The following is a 22,801-nucleotide window of genomic DNA, read 5'->3' as shown; positions in this document are numbered from 1 at the left end:
AAACATATTATTTATATCCTGCCTTTTCTCATTATGGAAATTCAAGCAGCATAAAGAGGATCCCAAGAGATTTCTCTTCCAGTTCAAACCGAGACCTGGATACGATTGCTGTATCATGTGTCTTCCAAATATACCCTGGATTGTGAAAAGAATTAGCATGTTGGCTTTTGATAACTGTCCACTCAACCAGAATATAAATATCGAGCAATAAATATGTAAATGTTAACCAAGCCAAGAATGACACTATAGGCTGACTACATACTAAATAATTGATTTACAAGACACCCATTTCTTTTGGAGACCTCCCAAGAGAAGAGGCAGCTGTTGAATCTTTTCATCACTAACAGGAAACAAAGTTCAAGCTGTTTCCAAAACTTTAAGGATCTGCAGATACGAAGTGAAGGGGCATGATACAGCTTGCACATTCCAAACATCTTTGTTCCTTAGTATGTTTTTAAAGAGATATCCAAACAATGACTGAAAAAATAACCATGTGGCATTAGAGAATGCAGAAGAAATATACTGGAAAATATAGTAATGATTGATGGAAAGTTGAATTTGGTAGGATATTTTTTCTCCACAGGCTGTTACATTGCCATTATCCCCCTTCAGTATCCATGTGTAGACATGTGTGAAAAAATGAATTGGCAGTCAAAATTTGTTTCCTGTTTTCCAAATCCAGATTTAATAATGTTAGCAGTTTTAGGCAGCTGGGCTGCATCTATCCATACTAAGGGGAACTAAACATATATTAGCAGATACCTTACAGGTCTTCAAACAGACTTAGGTTCTATAATGGAAATACTGTAAAATTCATTTCTAACATTTGACTTAATCTCCTTGCAGAACCTTGACGCTCTGCATGACCATCTTGCTACGATATACCCAGGGATGCGTGCCCCTTCCTTTAGGTGCACTGATGCAGAAAAAGGAAAGGGTCTCATTCTACATTACTATTCAGAAAGAGAAGGCCTCCAAGACATTGTCATTGGAATCATCAAAACAGTTGCTCAGCAAATCCATGGCACAGAAATTGACATGAAGGTAAGTTTTAGTGTATCCTCACCCAAGTTTGACAGGTATCAAATCATACTTTAATACCATTTTCCTACAAGAGACTTGGAGGGGAAGTGTTGTTTTGCCTTTGGTTAAAAAAGAGCATGACGATGTTGCTTCATCTTTATTACTCTTTTACTATAGTTAAAATATTAGTGTTGGCCAGTGTTATACCAGTATAATTCTTTATTCAAGAGGACCACTGGCTGTCTTATGTTGTTGTGATTGCAACTTATAGTGTTCTTGTTTGCTCCTGTCTCCCGAATACACATGACATAGCCTGGTAGCTTATCAACAGGGATCCCACTGGGCACCATTCTGAAACAGGTTAATTTAGACTACAATCTGGATTTTAAAAAATCAATTTTGATTTTGGCACATAAATTAACATGATAATTTATTGCAGATATCACAAATAGAATAATAGTTCCCTCTTCTCATGTATCATGGGGAAATGGTGTATTTGACAAGTTTTGTTCTGACTGAAGAATGCTATCTACTCTAACCACTCTGCCTTAGAAGTACTGTTTGTGCTAATACAAGTTGTGCAGGTGTTACATTTATTGAAAGGAAGAAAAACAGTTACAATAAAATGCTTTTTAAACCTTTCCTTCTCAACCATCATTTTATTACTACTTACTTAAAGAAATGTGTTGGTTTATTTGCAACACATTCCTTTACAGGGACACACATTGCCTCATAGGTATCTGTGATTGATTTGTTTCTTGGTAAAAAGAGGTGCTAGTGCAGAAAGTAATGAAGGAAGGAGCACGTATCTAAAATCTCAGTGATTCCTAACAGATTAGTACTTGTAAAATAATATCTGTGGTCATGCTAAATTATAGTGTATCGTGTATGAGAGAAGTCAAGAGGAGGGCATGATATGCCAAAGCAGAGGAATTAGACAGATCTATTGCATCCAAACCTTCCATAATAGAAGGATCATATATTGCAGTAGATAACCTAGGATTACATCAAATCCATGTCACAAATACACAAATTATGTAGAAGTCAAGATATGCTTAATACTTCAAGCTCTTGTGTTATGTACTATAATAAAGGTAAAAAACCCCTCAGATCATTGAACTTGGAGTAATTTGAACTTGTATTAATTTATTTATTACTCAGGACTATTTGAAAAAATTGGACAACGAGGAGAGAAATTAAACTAGCTTTTAATGAACACTCTCAGAACTTACACAATCCTAGTTATCCTGTTTCAGAAAGCTATGTTTGACTTGTGGGTGCCATCCTGTTCCTTCACAAGGGAGTTTGCTATCTGTAACATCTTCCCTCCACATTTCATGGAACATTATAAAACAGTTCCAAGCAAAGAAAGAAATTTCACGTGGAAATGTGTGGCTGCATAACATAGCTTTAAAGCACCAAATCATCCCTCTGCAACTCATCTTGAAATCATGACCAAATGGGATGTGACCATGGGATTTCAGGTGGAAGTTCCATAATTGTAGGTTCCAAGCCTTATTCCTGTGTAGCCGTATAGCAGCCCAGTTCACTTTTGCACTGTCAGGAGGTGGGTAACGCCTCCTCTGTTGTCCTGAACTAAAACAGCCTTGAAATTGCTCTGCTTGACTGTTTACACACTGGAGATGTCATGCCAGGCTGCAAGCTGGAGTTTTAGTCTTGGCACGTTGCCCCACCTCTTGCCGCACCCACATGAGGGAGCATTTGGCCCGGTGCATCTCATCTGCCTTCGATTTGTGCTCCTGCACGGTAGCTGGGGCAGTAAAGTTCTCAGTGTATAAATGGTCCTTGAGAAAAAAAATAGGCAGCATATGTGTGCCTGTATGGTTTACCCAAAGGTGGAAAATAGCAGCCCTGCAGAGTCATTTAAGTTAGGGAGAGTGAAAGTGGGAAAAATCCCTTTCCCATACTGTGGTCCTGAACTGATTCACAGCTCAGTATGACTGCTTTTTGTTCAAGGATCACTGACCCTGAAGGATCACTGACCCTGAAGCTCCTAGATCATTTAGGACTTCAGTCACATTTTGTTCCAGGAAGAAGGAAGAAAAGCAGCTGCAGGAATGGATAACAAGCAAAAGGGTGGACTGGCTCAGTCAACGTTCTATTCTATTCTGGTTGAATACTGACTAAATCTGTTTGTCTTTCTGGAAATTGCTTTCTGTGATTAATGGGAACACTAACCTCTCTTCAAAGCACCACCATTTAACCCAAGCAAGCACAAGCCTGGTGGCACTTGCATAGACCATGGGGCAGCAGTGAAAAAAGCAAACTCCATGCAGGGCATTTTTAGGAAAGGAATTGAAAATAAAATGGTGAATATAACAATTCCCTTGCAGTCATCTATGGTGAGACTCATTTGTAGCACTGTGTGCAGTTCTGGTGACCAAATCTCAAAAAGAATATTGAAGAACTAGAGAAAGTATAGAAGAGGACAACCAAGATGATTAAGGGATTGGACCACTTTTCCTAGGAAAAAAGTCTAAAGAGCCTGAGACTGGACATAAGAAAAAAAGATAACTGACAGGGGACATAACAGAAGTTTATAAAATTATGCATGGGGTGGAGAAAGTGAACTTTCCCTCCCTCTCCCAGTAAAATTGATGTGCAGACAAATTCAGGACAAAAGGAAATTCTCTCTTTTTTTGTAGTAAAAAAAAAAAACCCTGTCTTCAAAGCATGAGAGAGTCAGAGGCAGTTTGTTGTTGCCTGCCTCCATGTCACCACCCTGTTATTCTTTGGAGCTCTTCCATCCAAATACTTGTCAGGGCCAACTTTACTTAGCTTCCGAGATGAGGATAGATATTTTTATACTCTTACTGAGTAATTGAATTCCAGAATTCACTGCCAGTGGATGTGGTGATAACCACAAACATGGATGGCTTTAAAAGGGGGGTTAAGATAAGAATGAACACATGAACTGCCTTATACTAAATCATACTCTTGGTCCATCAGAATCAGTCCTATCTTCTCAGACTGGCACGGGCTCTCCAGGCTTTCAGGTTGAGGTCTTTCATATCACCTCCTACTTGGAAATGCCAGGGATTAAATTTGGGACCTTCTACATGCCAGGCAAGTCTTCTGCCACTGAACCACAGTCCCATGGAGGATAGGTCCATCAGTGGTTATTAGGAACCTTCATATTCAGAGAGGCAGAACTTCTAAATCCCAAGGGTAGAAGGAAGCATCAGGGGAAGTCTTTGACCTCTGTGCCTTGTGTTTGGATCCTCAAGGGTAACTGGTGTGAAACTAATTGCTGTGCAATATTGACATTTGGTCTGATCCAACAGGTCTGGTAATACACCTTTATTACACCTTTATTAATAAAAACTTAGTGTCCAACACGGCAATGTACTTGAATTTATCAACATAGTGTCCAGTTATCTTAATTCAGCTTTCCCATCTATATTAAGAATTATCAAATGAGCACAGTAGTTTTACTGTGCTCATAGCATTGTTTCATCAAAGGACACCCATTGTTATGAAGCTTTTCGTTAGTGCTCTGCCTTAAAAAAAAAGCTGCCATTGATCTAAACTTCTGTAATTGCACACTGAGCTAAATTTAGCTCAAGAGCTTTGTTCCAGTTGTACCAGCCAGAGGCATAAAGTCCTTTGCAAATCTAATTGGTATTCCTTTACTCTTAGCAGATAAAATCCCTGTGTCTGCCTTAACTAGCACCACTATTTCATGTATGATGATCCCCCCCCCCAAAAAAAAAAGAACTTGGCACACACATACGCTATGCTGCAGAATCCTGTGGAATGAAAGAATTCTGCCTCCTTTCCATGTCTGCTGTTCATTGAAAGCAAGTGATTTCATGCTACCCTTGCGAAAGATTGTGTTGGGGACATATAGACCTCATAGCTTGAATATAGAACAGGCAAAGTTTTTTATGCCCAAATGAATGTGGCAGGAAAGAATGTTAAAAGGACTCCTGGTTATAAAAAATCCTAAATTGGGTGTTTTGCTATGTAGTATGAAGCCATTTGCAAAATTGGCTTTCCTTTCTTATTGATGTGACCTTTCCTGTAGCCAAGCAGAAGGGTGATTTGTCTTGATTTTAACAGCTGTTACCATGGTGAAGGAGTTCGTAGACATGATAGGCTGACGTCACTTGCTCACTAGGCCTGCAGTGGGGGTGGGGATAATAATCCAACTTTATTCCCAGCTGTGTTGCTTCTGCTGATGCTCTTTCATTTACTAGACTAATCCTGTGGTCCTGCTGCATGCCAGCAGCCATGAAGCTGGCTTAGTTTAGAGCCTCGACTTTCCCATAGGAAGAAAGCAAAGAAGTATTAGATTTCCTAAGGAGCAGAGAACATACCGATACCACTGAAGTCCATGGCATTATTGCAGTTACCTATCAATCATGCAGTGGCAGGTCAACAATGCATCAAGGAGCCAGTCTATACTATTCAGTCACAACTTATCTTTGTAATGTCATCGTGCCTTCAGTGCACAAACAAAAGGTAGCAAGGGCGGCACCAGGAAGGACAGACACACTTTCTTACATCATTTTGCATGTAATTAGTGTTTTTTGGTACTAATTCAGAGTAGATTGAAGACACAGCTTCCATAGCTTTGATAAAAGAGTTCAGGGAAAATGCTTAGGCTTCCCAGGCAGGTGTTTAAGCTGCTTACCTTATGGGGTCCTTTGTCCTTGCATCCCCAGTTACAGTAGAAGTTTCCTTCTAGTGGTTATACCCTGAGACAGCATATCTGTAGCATTCTGAGCAGACCATATGGTCTTCTTGTGTTCATTGCCAGCCTTAATTATTCAAGTAAAATGTGCTTTCTCCAGAATTCCCATCACCCAACCCTAGTCCCCATTTGAGTGTTGTAAGAATGCACAATATGAGGCTAGAATTATGCAGCTAAATACCACATAGCTTGCTATCTGAGACAGGGGTGGCCTGCTGGGGCATCTGTACTGCTGATTGTGTGCTGTGATTGGTTGCAGAATTAAGTGGACTCCTGTGCTCCTGTGAAGGAGCTTAGTTTACTGATTCATTTTCTTGATGCTATCCAATTCTGGCAAGGAGACTTATGCTAGTACCCCCTTTGTGCCTGCTATAGGGTAGCTTATATCAATGTAGATAAGGTTTTTTGTACTGATGCAGAGTAGATTGAACAGAGTAGAAATGTTTTCATCTGAGCTTTGTCAGTTTTTTGACTGATTCGTTTGCTCTTCCGGTTTATCACATTTACCTTACTGTGCAGAGTCTGATATCCATGTTATTAACATCAGGTCTGTAGCTGTAATTTTGTGCTGTTATTGACTTGTATTCATTCTGTAAAGGTTAGGGCCTTGCATAGCTCTGAATCGAACAGCACCCTGGTTTTGTCAGGCAGTGAAGACTGCTGTAACGTAAGTCATGTTTTGTTCTTGTCATGAGTTGAGTGGCAGAGGGATGCTAGGTTGTTTTAGGCAAAGGTTTTTAGACCGGGCAAGCTTTCCCCTTTTATAGCTTCAGAATTATTCTGTAGTAGCTTCATGGGGGAAGGTCAAAGGATGGAAAGAGATTTTAATTCATTCATATGCTGCCTGTTCAAGATAAATATTTTCAATCATGTTAAATTTACAAACTTTCATGGACTCTTAAGTGTTGGCAAAGTTTAAATTTGCAAAAGGAGTGATGCACCAAACTGCTTAAAAGAATAAAATAGTGTTGTTAAGAAGAAAAACAACTATGCATAGGAAGAGGCAATTAGAAAGTCCTGACTTAACTGTTCTCTGCAGTCATTCTGTTCAGGAGGCAAGCAGAGAGGAGGTTTCTCAAAGGAGCAGGAACTTCCAATGACTGTTTATGCACTGGGAGTTTCATGCCAGGCTGTAGGCTAGAGTTTTAGTTGTGGCAGGTTGCCCCACCTCTTCCTGTACCCACACAGGAGAGCATTTGGCCTGGTGCACCTCATCTGCTCCAGATTTGTGCTCCTGCATGGGAGCTGGGGCAGTGAAGTTCCCAGTGCATAAACGATCAATTAGGAAGTTCCTAACCTAACTATAATGCTGAAAATGCTAGAGGGCGCCACCCCAAGGGTCAGACATGACTCAGTGCTTGCACAGGGGATACCTTTACCTTTACCTTTAACCTAACTATGCTAAGTACGCATCATCTCTGGTGCTCCCTGCAGGATACTCTTTACCTGCTTCTGAATCATGGTCACTGCAGATCTCACATATTCCTGTATTAAGTCTTGTCACTGAGAATGTTCTCTGTCTTAGCATCAGGTACCCTATGAATATCAGTATTAGAATGCAGTCTGCCGGATAAGGAAATTTTAGCCTTTAAAAGGACTTTAGAAACATTTGCGTGCTTTTCTACATCTTTGCTAGATGAGAGGTATCTTTCCAAATATGTGTTTATGGTTGTACTGAATACCATGAACATACATTACTCAATCTCTCAATTAAACAGTAGTGAAGCATAGGTAATACTCATTCATTAATGAATTTTGGAGCAGGTTTATTATTTAATTTCTAAGAGCCCTAGACTACTGTTTGCATTTAAAGCAACAGTACAATTACCATAGCAACAAGAACAATACTGCTTGGGATCAAAATAATCTTTTTGCACAAGAGTAGGAACTTTTAATACGTGGCAGCAATCACCATTTTTTTGCCCCTAGTATCTACAGTTTCTTGGAGTCCACAAAATAGCTCTCCCAGAGCGTCAGATCCTTTGATGTTGCACAGTTAGTTGTGGCCACGATGGAAATCAGTGCACGCCGAAGTATTTCCTCTTGCATAAGTGAATGCTTGGATAAGACTATGTGTTGTGGATAGATTCAAATGGGTAGCCGTGTTGGTCTGAAGTAGCACAATAAAATCAGAGTCCAGTAGCACCTTTAAGACCAACAAAGATTTATTCAAGGCGTGAGCTTTCGAGTGCAAGTCTGACGAAGAGTGCTTGCACTTGAAAGCTCACGCCTTGAATAAATCTTTGTTGGTCTTAAAGGTGCTACTGGACTCTTTTTTATGTGCTATGGAGTTATTTTTGTTTGCTTTACATTCATTTTTCATCATCCCATATAAACCCATAAACTGCTTTTTATTCTGGATATTGTGGGAATCATTCCCCTTATATATTATTGTATACATGATAAAGTGGTACTGTTGGTGAGTCATGTGATGCAATTTAATCTCGTTTCTTGGTTCTGCTGTATAAAACTCCTTGAAAGGCAATATATTGAAAATGGTTCTCTAAAATAACTGACCACAAGATGACCTAAAGAGGCAAGACTTACATTATTAGGACTAGTGATGGGCAAAAGAGTCCATGGGGTGCAGTAATTAGAGTGTCATACAGGACCGGAGTGACATGGGATTCAATTCCCCACTCTGCCATGAAGTTCCCTAGACAACAATACCAATTCACTCTTACTCTTTCAGCCTAACCTACTTCATAGGATGATTAGAAAGCTATCTTGGAGTAGAGAGGAACCCAAACCTTACTTTGGAAAAAGAGCAAATAGAAAATGATGTCATAGCATTTGGGTTTCTACATGAGGCTAGCTCTGTACAGGGATCCAGCAATTCAGATTCAGTTCAGTCTCATTCTGTATTTCAAACCCAGTGGCAAAAAGTGTAAGTAGCTGTGATCATCATTATTTCTTGCAATAAAATAACTACTGCAATGTAAGTAAAGGCGGCTAAAAATCATTGTCCATCTTTTATTTATTGTGCGTAGGTTGTTCAGCAAAGGAACGAAGAATGTGATCACATTCAGTTTTTAATTGAGGAGAAGGAGTCTAAAGAAGAGGATTTTTATGAAGACCTGGACAGATTTGAAGAGAATGGTACCCAAGAGTCTCGCATCAGTCCTTATACTTTTTGCAAGGCGTTTCCTTTTCATATCATATTTGATAGAGATCTTGTTGTCACCCAATGTGGCAATGCAATTTATAGGGTCCTTCCTCAGGTAAGATGCAGTTTTTATTTTTCTCTCAACCCTCTACTTTAGTATGACTTTTAAACTTTTGTTCTACTTGGTTTTACTTCTGCAAAATTTAATGAGAATGCCTTTTATATATTTTCACATATCTTTTGGGAAATACTATACAAATTTTCCTTCTACTAGCCTTTCCCCCCACAGTCTGAATGAAGACATAAGAAGCTAGATTTTTCTTTATAACTCATCTAAAATGCTATGATTGGATTTGAAGCATAGAAGGATCTGGAGATCTTGTGTCCTCTACACATGCCTTTTCAAGAGCTGAAACATCCCCTATTTTGGCACTGAAAAAGTGAGGGGCGGGGGGACAAGTGCCGGATCCTGTCATGTTTTGGGTCCAATCATGGTGAGGTGTAAAGTAATAGTAGCATCAAAAGGTTGGATTAGGGTTGCCAGTCTGAGAAATACCTGAACATGTTGAGAACAGAGGCTGGGAAGGACAGGGTTTAGGGACTTCCGCAGGTTATAATGCCATGGAGTTCAACTTCCAAAGCAGCAAGTTTCTCCAGGGAAACTGTTGTTGGTCAGCTGGAGATTAATTGTAATAGTGGGATATTTCTAGATGCCTCCTGGAATTTGACAACCCGAGGTCAGACCTGTGGACACCATGGCATATAGTTTGGCCCTGGTATACAGTTCAACAAGTAGAATCCATGCTGGGTTCATGGAATCATAGAATCCAATCCCCTGCTCAATGCAGGATCAGCCTAAAGCATCCAGGATAAGTATCTGCCCAGCCTCTGCTTGAAGACTGTCAGTGAGGGGGAGCTCCCCACCTCCTTAGTCAGTCGATTCCACTGCTGAACTACTGTGACTGTATCTATCCAATATCATTCTCCACGTAGTTTAAACCCATTACTGCGGCTCCTATCCTCTGCTGCCAGCAGAAAACTTTCTCTGCCCTTCTCTCAGTGACAGCCTTTCAAATACTTAAAGACAGCTATCATGTCCCCTCTCCAGGCTGAACATTCCCAAGTCCCTCAACCAGTGTGCTTGCTTCTCATTTTTGAGACCCAGCTATAGAACTTTACACTTCTTATTGACTTGCATCTTGTTCTAATTCACCCACTTTTCCAGCATGTTCTGATCTCAATGAACTCTATTTTCTGGGGTGTTCGCTACTCCTTCCAATTTGATGTCATCCACAAATTTAATGAATCCCCCTACCTTGTCCAGTTCATTGATAAAAAATATTGAAAAGTACTAAACCCAGTAGTGAACACTCAGCTGCTCACCTCCCTCCACTCCAATAAAATACCAGTGACAACCACTCTTTGGGTGTGGCTATCTAGCCAGTTCCCCATCCACCTAACCATCCAAAAATCCAGTCTACAGTCCTCCAGGTTACCCATGAGAACATCATGGGGAACCTTGTGAAAGGCCTTACTGAAATCTAGGTAAACAACCACTGAGTTATCCCATCACAGAGAAGGAAACCAGGTTGGTCTGTTGGAGGACCTGTTGGAGACAAATCCATGCTGTGTGAATGATGTATGTGAGCTGGTACTCTGGATTAATTACCATCGAAGCAGGACTTTGAAAAGTCTGTAAAATCTGCAACTTTAAATGAGCAAATGTATAAATATGAGAGTACTAAATTTGAATTCTGAGTTCCCTTTTTAAAATATGTTGCACAATTGTAAAAGATGAAATCCAATAATGTACGAAGAAACACCTTAAGAATTCTATTAATGCAATAATTTTAGCAAAGCAAAATATATTCAAAATGTGCATTACTGAGCAGAAGTAATTTTAGGCCTTTAAAGCAAAATTTATCTGTTTATGTTTTAGCTCCAACCGGGATACTGCAATCTCTTGTCAGTGTTTTCTTTGGTTCGACCTCACATTGATATAAGTTTCCATGGAATCCTCTCGCATATCAATACTGTCTTTGTATTGAGGAGCAAGGTAACCTAAACAAAGTCCACATGTATTTTTTTTAGTTAGTAATCATGCTGTATTTGGATGAACAGTAGTTACAAGACACTGAAATTATTCCTTTGGTACGCAGAATCATAGAATCATAGAATTGGAAGGTATCTCCGGGGTCTAGTCCAACCCCCTGTACAATGCAGGAACTCACAATTATCTGCCCACCCACAGTGACTCCACTTTCATGCCCAAGTGATTCCTGCATCAAAAATCTCCAGTATCCAGCCTAGCCTGGAGGAAATTCACGTACCAGCCCACAACGGCAATTAGCAATTCCCTGGGTATGCAAGGAAGGGCCACAAGAGATAGAATCATAGAATAATAGAGTTGGAAGGTACCTCATGGGTCACCTAGTCCAACCCCCTGCACTATGCTGACACATCTCTTCCTGCCCACCCACTCACAATCTGCCCAAGTTCATAAAATCAGCATTTCAGCATTTCTGTCAGACTATCTAGCATCAGATTATCAGATTATCTAGCATCTGCTTAAAAACATCCAAAGAAGGAGAACTCACCATCTCCCGAGGAAGCCTGTTCCACTGAGGAACTGTCATGAACTTCTTCCAGATGTTTAGCCAAAAATTCTTTTGAATTAATTTCAACCCATTGGTTCTGGTCCAACCCTCTCAGACAAAAGAAAAAAACTGTTCCATGTTCTATATGACAACCCTTCAAGTATTTCTTGAGATATTTCTGTTTGGGGTTCAGGGAGGAAATAACAGAAATAAAAAATGCATTTTACTGTAGATGATAGTAAAATGGACTGTGGGTATAGGAAGACCATATTTAAGTTGCAGTTATGACCTTTTTCTTTACAAGGAAGGGCTGTTGGATGTGGAAAAGCTGGAATGTGAAGATGAACTAACTGGTACAGAAATTAGCTGCTTACGTCTTAAGGGTCAAATGATCTACTTACCTGAGGCAGATAGTATCCTCTTTCTTTGTTCACCAAGGTAAGCAAATAAATCATGTGGATGTGATAGTTGCATTGTGACCATAATGATAGTTGGACTAAAACATTACCAGAAAGTCATTTTGTTGCCATAATAATTTAAGCCCATTGAGGGAGGAACTTGTAGTTCAGAAAAAAAGGGACTGCCATACTCTTTGCTTCCTCCTCAAAAAACTTCTCAAGTTTCAAAAAGATTGGACCAGGGAGTCCAATTCTATGGGCCCCCAAGGAATGTACCCCAACCTGTATTGGTTTTATTGGGGAAAAAGGCATTTAAAGGGAACCTGGTCTCTTTAAATGCCTTTTGCAAGCTGCAAGTGATCTCTGAGGGTGTTCCTATAAACACCTTCTCTAAGCCACAAGATCACCTGGAATATGTTTAAAGAGACTTCAATCCCTTTAAAAATACCCATTAATTTTTGCTATCTAGTGGTCCCAAAAATCCCAAATATTTGAGACTCTTATATTTCCAATGGCTGAAAAAATACTATCTATATCTGGATGAATGAATGACCAGAAAATATTTATAAGATATTCTTTTGCTATTTGTTTTTGATTGGATATAGCTGAATTGTTTATTGTTTTATGGAATTTTAGATTTATGTAAACCACTGCAAGCTGGTTGTTTTGGGAGTGGCGGTCTAAAAATGTATTAAGCAAACAGCAAAACAAATGTACACCCCTACAACATAATATTTATGGTCAGATGCAGAAAGTACATGGTGCTTTCCCATGTTCCCCTTCCTTTCTGCAGCAATCTCCAGTCCCTATAAAAATCACTCTTGGGGTTGCTAGATCTGCCTCAGGGCAAAGCCATGAGGGAATGAAGTTTGTCTCCTCCCCTCAGTGGAGCTGGGCTTATTGCAAAAAGGAGGAACAATATCCATTCCTTATCTCTCCTTGCTCCCACTTCCAAACTTGCTCAGCTGTGAGTCATGTGACCACCAGGTTATCCCTCCAGGAGTCAGAAAGAGCTGCAGCAATGAATGCAGGAGAGTTACACCTTCTGCACCCAGAGTGGTAAGATCTTGCACAGTATATCACAAAACATAATTTCACACCTCAGTTTCCTCCCACATTTCTCCTCACTGGTAATAGCACCTTGCAAAAATTACATTGGGATTTATACCTGACCCCTTCCTGCAAGCTTCCATCATTTTTAAATCACATAGGTTCCTATGTGTACAGTTAATCTATAAATAGCATTAAATTAAAACATAAAACCATTAAAACCTTTATAATCGAACATACCAGCTGATTTGCCATCAGATATTACTGCCTTCAGTTTTTGGTTTCAGGGGGGTACAGCCATATAGAGGGAGCCCATCAATGTTTTTGTTCAAGTTATCATGATGTTCATTGGCCCCACCAAATGCCTGGTGGAAGAACCGAACCAGTTCTTGAAGGGCCTGCAGCTCTTCCAGGAGTTCTTTCCTCAAGGTCGAGGCCAGGACTGAAAAGGCCCTGGCCCTGCTTGAGGCCAGACGTACTTCTTTAGGGCCAGGGATCATCAGTTTGTTGGAACTGGATGATCGTAATGTCCTTTGGGAGGGTTATAGTTAGTTAAGTGGTCCCTCAAATACCTGTCATTATTTTGGACAAAGCTGTATGGATTCAACATAGTAATCTGTGTCAGTACAGCACAGCTGTGTACTGTATGAGTTACAAAAACATGGCTATTTTTTGCCAATTTTAAAATACTGTTAACCAGTTTTTAATGCATGTTTTAAATAAATATATGGTTTATTCCATAGTTTTCTCATATTGCCTTTGATGACTTCTCTTTATTGCAGTGTGATGAATTTGGATGACTTAACAAGAAGAGGGCTATACCTGAGTGATATTCCATTGCATGATGCAACTCGTGACTTAGTACTTCTGGGGGAGCAATTCAGAGAGGAATACAAGTTGACTCAAGAGTTAGAAATACTAACAGACAGGCTTCAGCACACATTAAGAGCACTGGAAGATGAGAAAAAAAAGACAGATACGTAAGTCTCCTAATAAGAAGCAATATCACAAAATAGTTCTAATAGGGAGGCAGTTTTAAAGGAATGGAAATGTTTTGCTGTCCTGTACTTGAAGACTTCCAAACAGTGTTTGTGTAAAATGTTTTGATGTACTCATGAGATTCTGAAGACTTCATGTACTATTCTTTGAAAAATTTCCCTCCCACTTTTTAAATTATTATATCTATTTCTGATCTTACTCTGCCCCCCATCCCCCATCTAATTAACTTTTTATGGCTTAGTCTTGGATGCTAATTTTGATTTAATGGCACATAACTTATCTCCCCCAACTTTATAACATTATTATTTGACCTTTCAGAGTAGCACAATTTTATCTGGTTTAATTACCAAAATTACCAAATAATTTTTGCCATCATAAACATAGGAAAGCTGCTGGTTTAGAACATCTGTAATAAATCTGAATGTCTAGGTGTACCTTAAGCTTCATCATTGGAATGCAACACTTTGTCCATCTGTTCTATTGTGGTATAGAGCTGGTAACGATTTTTAAAAATTACATCTCACTGAAATCATTTATATTCTAGGCTGGAAAATAGAATTGTCATTCTAGATAGTTAAAGGGTTTTTTTAAATATATATTTTTTGCAAAGTATGTTCCTCCCAATGTTGCTTCTCTTTACTTGCAGGCAACAGTCCCTTTAACATGCTGCTCTCAGTCCTGTAAGACAGCAGTTGGCTATCTAATTCAAATCAACCAGAAAAAGTTATGCTGCTTTGTCCCATTCTCCTCCATAATGACATTTTACACACATTTGCAATGCCATCAATGAAATCAGTCATTTTATACATGCTAAATTTTGCCTTAAGGGTTTGATAATATTGGTACACTTCTTTAAACCTTTGTTTACTCTAGGAAATATTCTGAAGCAAACTAGTGTCTATTTGAGGATTATAAAATCAATCATTAACATTCTGAATAAGAGTGTCCGACTAGTAACTGGGAGACCTGGGTTTTGAAACAAAACTCATGCCATGGGAGCTCACTGGGTGACTTTGGACAAGTCACACTCTCTCAGCCTAACTTATCTCACAGGGTTTGTTGTGAAGATAAAATGGATGCAAGGAGATTGACATAAGCTTTTAGTCTCCATTGTGGGAAACGCTGGGGTAGAAATGAATGTAATAAATAAACAGTTGTACTGTTGTACAGGCAATTGTACTGACATAGAAATTCATCTTTCTCTTTTTCTTCACTCCTTCCCACCCCCACTCCCTGGTTGCTGTTACTTTTTCATATTGTGTAGGCTGCTGTATTCTGTACTTCCTCCATCTGTGGCCAATGAACTGAGACACAAACGACCTGTGCCAGCAAAGCGTTATGATAATGTAACCATACTTTTTAGTGGCATTGTGGGATTCAATGCTTTCTGTAGCAAACATGCCTCTGGAGAAGGTGCCATGAAAATTGTCAACCTTTTAAATGATATTTACACCAGATTTGATATTCTGACTGATTCACGAAGGAATCCCTTTGTCTATAAAGTAAGTGCACATTTTCCATTTTTGCATTTCTCCAAAATACATTGTTCAGTCAAGTAAACCATACATAGTATTTTCATGTTTGACTGACAGGCCCATCTATAAATAATAATGCCATACATAACTGATCTAATGTTGACTTAAATACCACTATTATTATGGAACCAGGTAAACACAGTAACATCCTGGACAGCATACTCCCATCTCCCCCCCTCCAGCCTCATTTTGTACTGTTTATGTAACAATCTGTTCACCATGGTCCTTAAAGAGGGGGGAGGGAGTTAGATCTATTCTGGATCTTAGAATTTGAATATTTTTCTGCCCTTTTCTAAGTTCTACATCATTTCTTGTCCTTCAATTTTATGATTATTAAAGTTCAACTGTTGGTTTATTATGATTGACTTGAAGGATGTAGTTGTGAATTTCCTACATTGTGCATGGGGTTAGATTAGATGATCCTGGAGGTCCATTCCAACTCCATAATTCTATGATGCTTCCTTTCACATTTCTATCGATCCTTAACACTGGAAATTCTTAGAATTTTCTAGTGGGAAGTGGGTGTTCCAGTACATTGATTTGCCCTTTGGTTTGATTCCAGCACCCAGGGTATTTTCAGAGTTTAGCACCAATAATCGCCCACTTTCGTTCGAAGGGCTGCTATATATTCCTTTATTTGGATGGTTGTCTGCTAGTGGCTGACTCTAGAGATTAATTATTGAGACATTGAGACATTGTTCTGTAGTTTTGTAGACTTGCCAAAGATTGGGACTTGTGGTGAATTGGGAAGATTGGGAATTGGTCCTTTTTCAGAGGAAACAATTTATAGGGGTCATGTTGGACTCTGTAATAGGAAAGGGTTTCTTGCCTTCATAATGTCCTTAGCTGTTTTTCAGATATCAGAAGTGATAATGCAAATGCATACCATATAATCAACAAAGCAGAATAACTATCACCTTTATATTCTGTTAGGTTGAGACAGTTGGAGACAAGTACATGACAGTAAGTGGCTTACCAGAGCCATGCATTCATCATGCCCGTTCAATCTGCCACTTAGCCTTGGATATGATGGAAATTGCTGGACAGGTCCAAGTTGATGGAGAGTCCGTGCAGGTTAGTAAATGACAATAGTTTACCTCTTGAGGGATTTTTATCTGTGTGTTTTTTCAGTCCAGGACTTTCCAAATGCATTCTAGGCAGATAGATAAACATAACATTTTTCAGTTACATAACACCTGATGCCACTGCATTTAGCATTAGACTAGGGCCACAGGTTCCAAATGCCCACTTGGCCATTGAAGGTCATTGGATAATGTAAAATCTTGATGCAGTTCATGAAAGCTCTCTTCCAAATTTGGTCTCCCAAAGTCTTGGTATGCCTCTAAAGTTCAGGTTATTAGATCTGTATTATATTTCCAAAATGTCAATTCTTTGTTCTTCTTTCTCTATCTGGCAGTCTTGTGTGTGTGTGTGTAGTAGTAGTAGTAGTAGTAGTAGTAGTAGTAGTAGTAGTAGTAGTTTAGTTCTGCACTGTCATACATCTTGTTAGTTTTCTGTATTTTGTGTTAGTTATATTTTCAGAAATATTCTTACCAGTGGCAATCTGCCTGTGTGTGTATACACACACACACATATGTGTGTGTTCCTTACATTTTCAGTTCAGTTCAAACTTTATTACAGTCGTTCAGACCAAGTTGTATGAAAGTTAATACATAAAAGACCAAAAGAATATGGTCATTTGTTATAATGCAGTTTAAAACAGATAATAAAATAGAACTTAAAATTATGCTACTTTAGAGCATCGGATTTTTATGGCGGTGGCACAAAACTTAGCCAGCTGAGTTGTCACCTGGGGGGACTCATCACTTAGCAGCCTCTTTGCTCGATCTACATCATGATGTTCTGGCAACTTTTAAGGAGTGGTTCAATCAAGTTGCTACGATTGTCTACATAAACAGGGCAGGGGAACGATATATGCTCTCTTGTATCAATTTCGCCACTCCCACAAAAACATTGTCTCAGTGTTAGGGGGATGTTCTTATAGCGACCCTCTACAAGAGCTGAAGGCAAGACGGAGCATCTTGCAAGGGTAAATGCCCTTACGTTTTCAGAAATTTTCTTACCAGTGGCAATCTGCCAGTCTTCCAAAATAGGTTATAATTCTAGGACAGATCTTTAAAAACAAGCCAGAAGATCACCGAATTATAAAAAGAAGAAAAAATGGCTATTTTCCTGTAAACTCCCAATTTAGGGAAAGCCAGTCTTTTTAGGTAGCTGTTTGCTCAATTTCTATTTAGACAGTGGGTATATGGTTAAATGTTACCTTACACTAGTCTGGCTATAGAAACAAACTGGGCTGCAGCAGCATGGGCCCTGATATGTTTGGGGGTCCATTGAACCAAGCAAGTCATACTATCTGCTTTCCGTGTGTTGGGGTTCAGTCTGTGTAGTGGTGGTGGGATTCAGAAGGGATCTTTATTTGGGAGGTGGATTATGATTTTTTATGGCTTTGGCAAGAAAATGGAGACAGAGTATGGGCAGATTCGGGCTTGTCAACATGCCTCCCTAGTCTCCCTATTCTCATGAATCAAACAGGAAGTGGAGCAATAATAATCTAATAGCCTCTTGGTAGAGAATTTTCTACAGTGATACCACATCCTACCATTGCCAAATTAATTAGTTGGCTTTTCTGTTGTGTAGCCCCTCCCCCCCCAAAAAACTGTAATTGTAGGCTGTCTAAGTACCATCAGAAAGTGCATCTTTTTTTCAAGTGAGTGTCTGTGGTGGCATATCCACCATCATAATTGATACAGTCATTGAAGTAGAGCAGGGGGTTGGACTAGATGGCCTGTATGGCCCCTTCCAACTCTATGATTCTATGAAGTACAGTATTCTAATTTATACTAGTTCTACGCTATTGTGAACCATATGTCTTAACAAACCTAAGTAGTAATTATGAATACTTATTAGGCGTTCTGATAATTGTCCGAGTAAGGACGTTTGAAATTTATTATCATGGGTATAACATCTGAAGTCTTCTATATTGTATGCCCTGCTTTTAAATCCACTTGGCGTTATTTTCTTTTCCATTTTATTTAAAGATAACAATAGGCATTCATACAGGAGAAGTAGTTACTGGTGTCATTGGTCAAAGGATGCCGCGTTATTGCCTTTTCGGAAACACAGTTAACCTAACAAGCCGAACAGAAACCACTGGAGAAAAGGGGAAGATCAATGTTTCTGAATATACGTACAGGTATGACACTAGACTGAAATGTACTGATTGATGCAACCTATTTCTGTGCAACTGCTGTTAAATTATATGTGAGAGCAAGGGGTTGCATCAGCTGCCAGGCAACTCATTCAGGGGTTTGGCTGCAAGTTGATCAACCAGCTGCATTACTAGGAGTAATTATTCTAACAAATCACTAGCCTTTTGTATCTGATATGGATGGGGTGACAGAGGGAAAGCTGGGTTGCTGACTCTTCCCTGCAGCACCCCTGTTGCCCTTTGCATCATTACCCTGCTGTCCAGTCAGCTTTGCATTCATTGGGGAGACTCCTTCGCATATTATACCTGCCCTAGGGAACTAGACAATATGGAGTACCTTGTTGTGCTCTCCCCACCTATGTTCTTTGATTTGGAAGTAATGAACAAATTATCAAAACCAGAAAGAAAGTTTATCCAGGAATCATACAGACTCAAGGATTTTTGGTTTCCTCCTAGCGATTTCCCAGTTTTCCCAACCACAATGGGCTGGACTACTTGGACATGGGATAGACATGATAGTCAGGCTGTCAGTGTCAACTGTAGTCCATGTCAAATCTGGGGAACCTGGACTTAATAAAGAGATGGATTTGTTTTAATTCCATCATGAGTCTTTGTGTCATCCTTTCACCCTTCTCAGGCTTATCTCTGCTGCGGGCATTGAAGATAGTCATTTTCAGATTCTCTAGTGAACTGTGATAGGATCATTTATTTTAAGGTTTTGTCATTACTCAGCAGTTTCCTCAAGAACAAGTTGCTGCTCTTGAATGATAGTGACTGTTATTTGGTTTAACAAGATCTGCTCCTGAACAATTATTGTTTATTGCAGATGTCTTATGACTCCTGAAAATTCAGATCCACAATTCCATCTGGAGCACAGAGGACCTGTTTCAATGAAGGGAAAAAAAGAACCAATGCAAGTTTGGTTTTTGTCCAGAAAGTGCACAGAGACAGAGGTATGACTAATGAAAGGATCTGTTTAAAAAAATGCAAGACATAAATATGAACAAATGATCCAAATGACTAGAGCTGTTTTACTTGTAAAACTTAATGTTCCCGTGAAGTAATGAGCCATTTTTTAAAAGAAAAAAACAAAGTTGCATTATTATATTTGCTATCTTGACAGCAGATTAATGTCTGGTATTTGTCCCTGGTGTTCATGGCATTTGCAAGAAACTGGTTTTTGTGTTTCAAAATGTCCTTGAGAAAGTGCCAAGTGTTTAAATATTTACCACACTTCTCTGCCCTCCCTCTTGATTAGAACTGGTAATTTACATTGTCTGCCGTTAGCTGTAGCATAGAATAGGTCAGTATTATCACCTTCTGTTCACTTATTACAGCCTTTCAAACCCTGGCCACCATTCAAAACCTTCCCTTGGTATAGTTTCTGTTACATTTTTTCTTTGCACCTTAAGATTTCAGATTCAAATTCACTGTTTGCCTCACACTAATTCTGATAACCGTTTAGCCCATATAACTGACTTAATTGTGCTAAAAGTTGGTGGGTTTTGTTTTTCAAACAATCTGAGGCTGCACCCAAAAGCTCAGAAATTTCTTTGGAGACCATGTACATGTCAAACATTGTTATCTGAGCCCCAGTCCATCCGGAATTCTGCACAAATTTTGGCTTGTCATGTGGTTCATGCTCATGTTTACTCTGAACACTGCCTCCCTGAGCATTGCTCCAATTGTTTTGTAATACAACAGAATACTTGTTATACTTGTTATCCATGATTTCCACAAATCCAGTCCCTCACTTCTCAAAACTTTTCTTGCATGCCTTCAAGGAGTTGGCGCATGATGTTAACTAAGCCAAGAGAAGCCCAAGAGGACATCGAACAGGGTGGAACACTGGTCTTGTTACTAACTCATGCTTGTAGTAATTAGATGCTGCTGCTCATGCTACATGCTGTATCTCTGTTCTCAACCTTTAACATTTTTTTGACTGGGTGCTTTTTTGTTATTCATTCAGCTTTTGATATTGTAATATCTCTGCTGTGGTCATGTTCCCTCAGATGTGATTCAAGATAAACATGTTAATGTAGTGCAGGGGTGGACAAACTGTTGCTCTCCAGATGTCTGTGGACTACAATTACCATGTGCCCCTGCCAGATTTGGCCACCCCTGATGTAGTATATACTGCCATGTGCTTCCCATTGCCTTTTCTAGTGACCAATCATCACAATATTGATGGCAATGTGACTCAAAATGGTTTGTGAACAAAAATAAATTCCAAGCAGAATACTCCTGAGCTCAGAGCCTTGATATTTTTAAGAGAGTGATTTGGTTCCCTGATTTCCACTAACTATACTAATCCATCTGTCTACTATTGTGAAATATTTTAGTTCATCTAGAAGCCAGCTTCAGTGCACTGTCAGTTGCTCTTTTCCTATGTGTTGGCTGTCTGCTGATTCAACATATGCATCTTCCACAGAAAAGAAGGTTAGCTTGTGTAATGTTATGTACTGCTTGTAAATGTGTGCAAATTCCTATTCTAAGTCCATTCTCTCCATTTTCTCTTAACAGTTTAATAGTGGTGTAGCTGATACATGAGATGCTGCCAGACAACTTTTTAATATCATGCATGATGATATTATTGGGGAGGGACCATGTGGTGTTTATCTATGAGAATAGTTCCAAACAAATCTAGTTCACGTGCCAGAATCAAACACAGTTTTTGGGCCTTGAGACTGACCAGATTTATCCCCAAATCAGGTTGGCCTGTTGAAATCCACAAGTCCTCCATTAATCTAGACATTGTTATAATGTACAGATATGATGGTAAAGCCATCATGGCATGGACTGGGCCACCCCCCCCCCTCCCAAATTGTATATACAGAACCACACATGGCACCTTGATCAAACTTTTGGATGAATGTGCAGGGGTAGGAAGCCATGATTCAGTCCTTCTTCTCTACTATATTTGTACTTTTCCAGAATTCAGACAAAGCTGCCTGAAACAGTTGCCAGTGAAATACTTGATTTGTTCTAATTTTCAGAAATATGCTTGTTTTATTGCTTGAAATGGGGGAGGGGGAGATCTGTTAGTATATTAAGACCCTTGATTATTCCGATTCATCCTGTGTCCTTCCATGTAGACTTGTGTCAATACAACTGCCATATAAACAACGTTCATATTTTTATGAACTTCTGGTTATTGCTCTTGAGCTCTAGATTTGTCAAGGTTAATGAGGGTTTTTTAGATGAACTGTAGGAATATTGTCTATTATTAGTTTATTGTTATGACTAATCTTTGTCTTTATAAGATACCACTATGTACATGTATAAATATATATGTACATATAAATGTTATGTATAAATATTGTCGCAACTAGTATATGTATATATAATCAACACAAAATATATGTATAAATGTTTTATGTTATTGTGTACAAGGCAAGATTTTAAATTATGGGCTTTTCCTACTGATCTCTGGAAGGTTTTTTTTTTCAGTGAAAAAAGTACATCTTAATATTGGAGCTGATATAATAAATACACATTATCCCTGATCTTATGTATAGAGTCTGCCTTATTTATGTGTTTTGCAAGCCATGTCTTGATCTCAAATTCAGTGTAAACATGCAGACCTCCCACTTGCTGGAAAAGAAAGATCTAAAGTTTTTGAAGGTCTTGCAGCAATGGGACTCTATAATTCATTAACTGAAGCAACCGGATCCTCATAGATTATATGCCATATTCCTTTTGCTGCAAGTTTGTATTTCAGTGTTCTATAGAAGTAGTAGGGAAGGCACTTAAAGTGGTGTATGGTTCTTCTATCACCACTTTTGCAGGACTCTTTGTTCCACTTTTGCAGTGTTTGTGTGTATGCATATATGCACACATATTGTACTTTTTATTACAAAGGGAACACAATCTTATCCTACAGTCTGCTGCACAGGTAGAAGGTACTGACCTAGCACAACACAGCCTACAAAATTCTGCTATCTTAAATTCTGCACTCATGCAGGAGAGTTGGGTAGATTACCAACAAATGATCAAAACTACAGAAATTTGTGGATAGTGAAGAAAGGGAATGCTGGGGTCAGGATATAGAAATGCTCGAGCAGACATTATCCAAAAGCCTTTCGGTCAGCATGATGCCATCAGTCTTAGTGCAAACATAGAATCATAATAATGAATAAAGCTT

At 39.1% G+C, this 22,801-nt stretch overlaps 1 protein-coding gene across 2 annotated transcripts in view; it reads left to right on the top strand.

The window, feature by feature from the left end:
• Nucleotides 1-22,168, top strand: part of GUCY1B1 (guanylate cyclase 1 soluble subunit beta 1) — a 48,871-nt gene extending 26,703 nt beyond the window's left edge. For both annotated transcript variants that reach the window (XM_077300033.1, XM_077300032.1), the window contains exons 5-14: nt 847-1,044; nt 8,731-8,961; nt 10,786-10,902; nt 11,748-11,881; nt 13,674-13,871; nt 15,155-15,392; nt 16,359-16,499; nt 18,488-18,642; nt 19,484-19,610; nt 20,442-22,168. In XM_077300033.1, the coding sequence (XP_077156148.1) occupies nt 847-1,044; nt 8,731-8,961; nt 10,786-10,902; nt 11,748-11,881; nt 13,674-13,871; nt 15,155-15,392; nt 16,359-16,499; nt 18,488-18,642; nt 19,484-19,610; nt 20,442-20,465 (1,563 nt within the window). In that variant the 3' untranslated portion in view covers nt 20,466-22,168. The remainder of the gene's footprint in view (nt 1-846; nt 1,045-8,730; nt 8,962-10,785; nt 10,903-11,747; nt 11,882-13,673; nt 13,872-15,154; nt 15,393-16,358; nt 16,500-18,487; nt 18,643-19,483; nt 19,611-20,441) is intronic.
• Nucleotides 22,169-22,801: the final 633 nt, after the last annotated feature.

Source organism: Paroedura picta, chromosome 10, assembly GCF_049243985.1.
Source record: "Paroedura picta isolate Pp20150507F chromosome 10, Ppicta_v3.0, whole genome shotgun sequence".
NCBI lineage: Eukaryota > Metazoa > Chordata > Lepidosauria > Squamata > Gekkonidae > Paroedura > Paroedura picta.
Note: the sequence above shows the minus strand (reverse complement) of the source record. Positions and strands in the feature narration are given on the sequence as shown.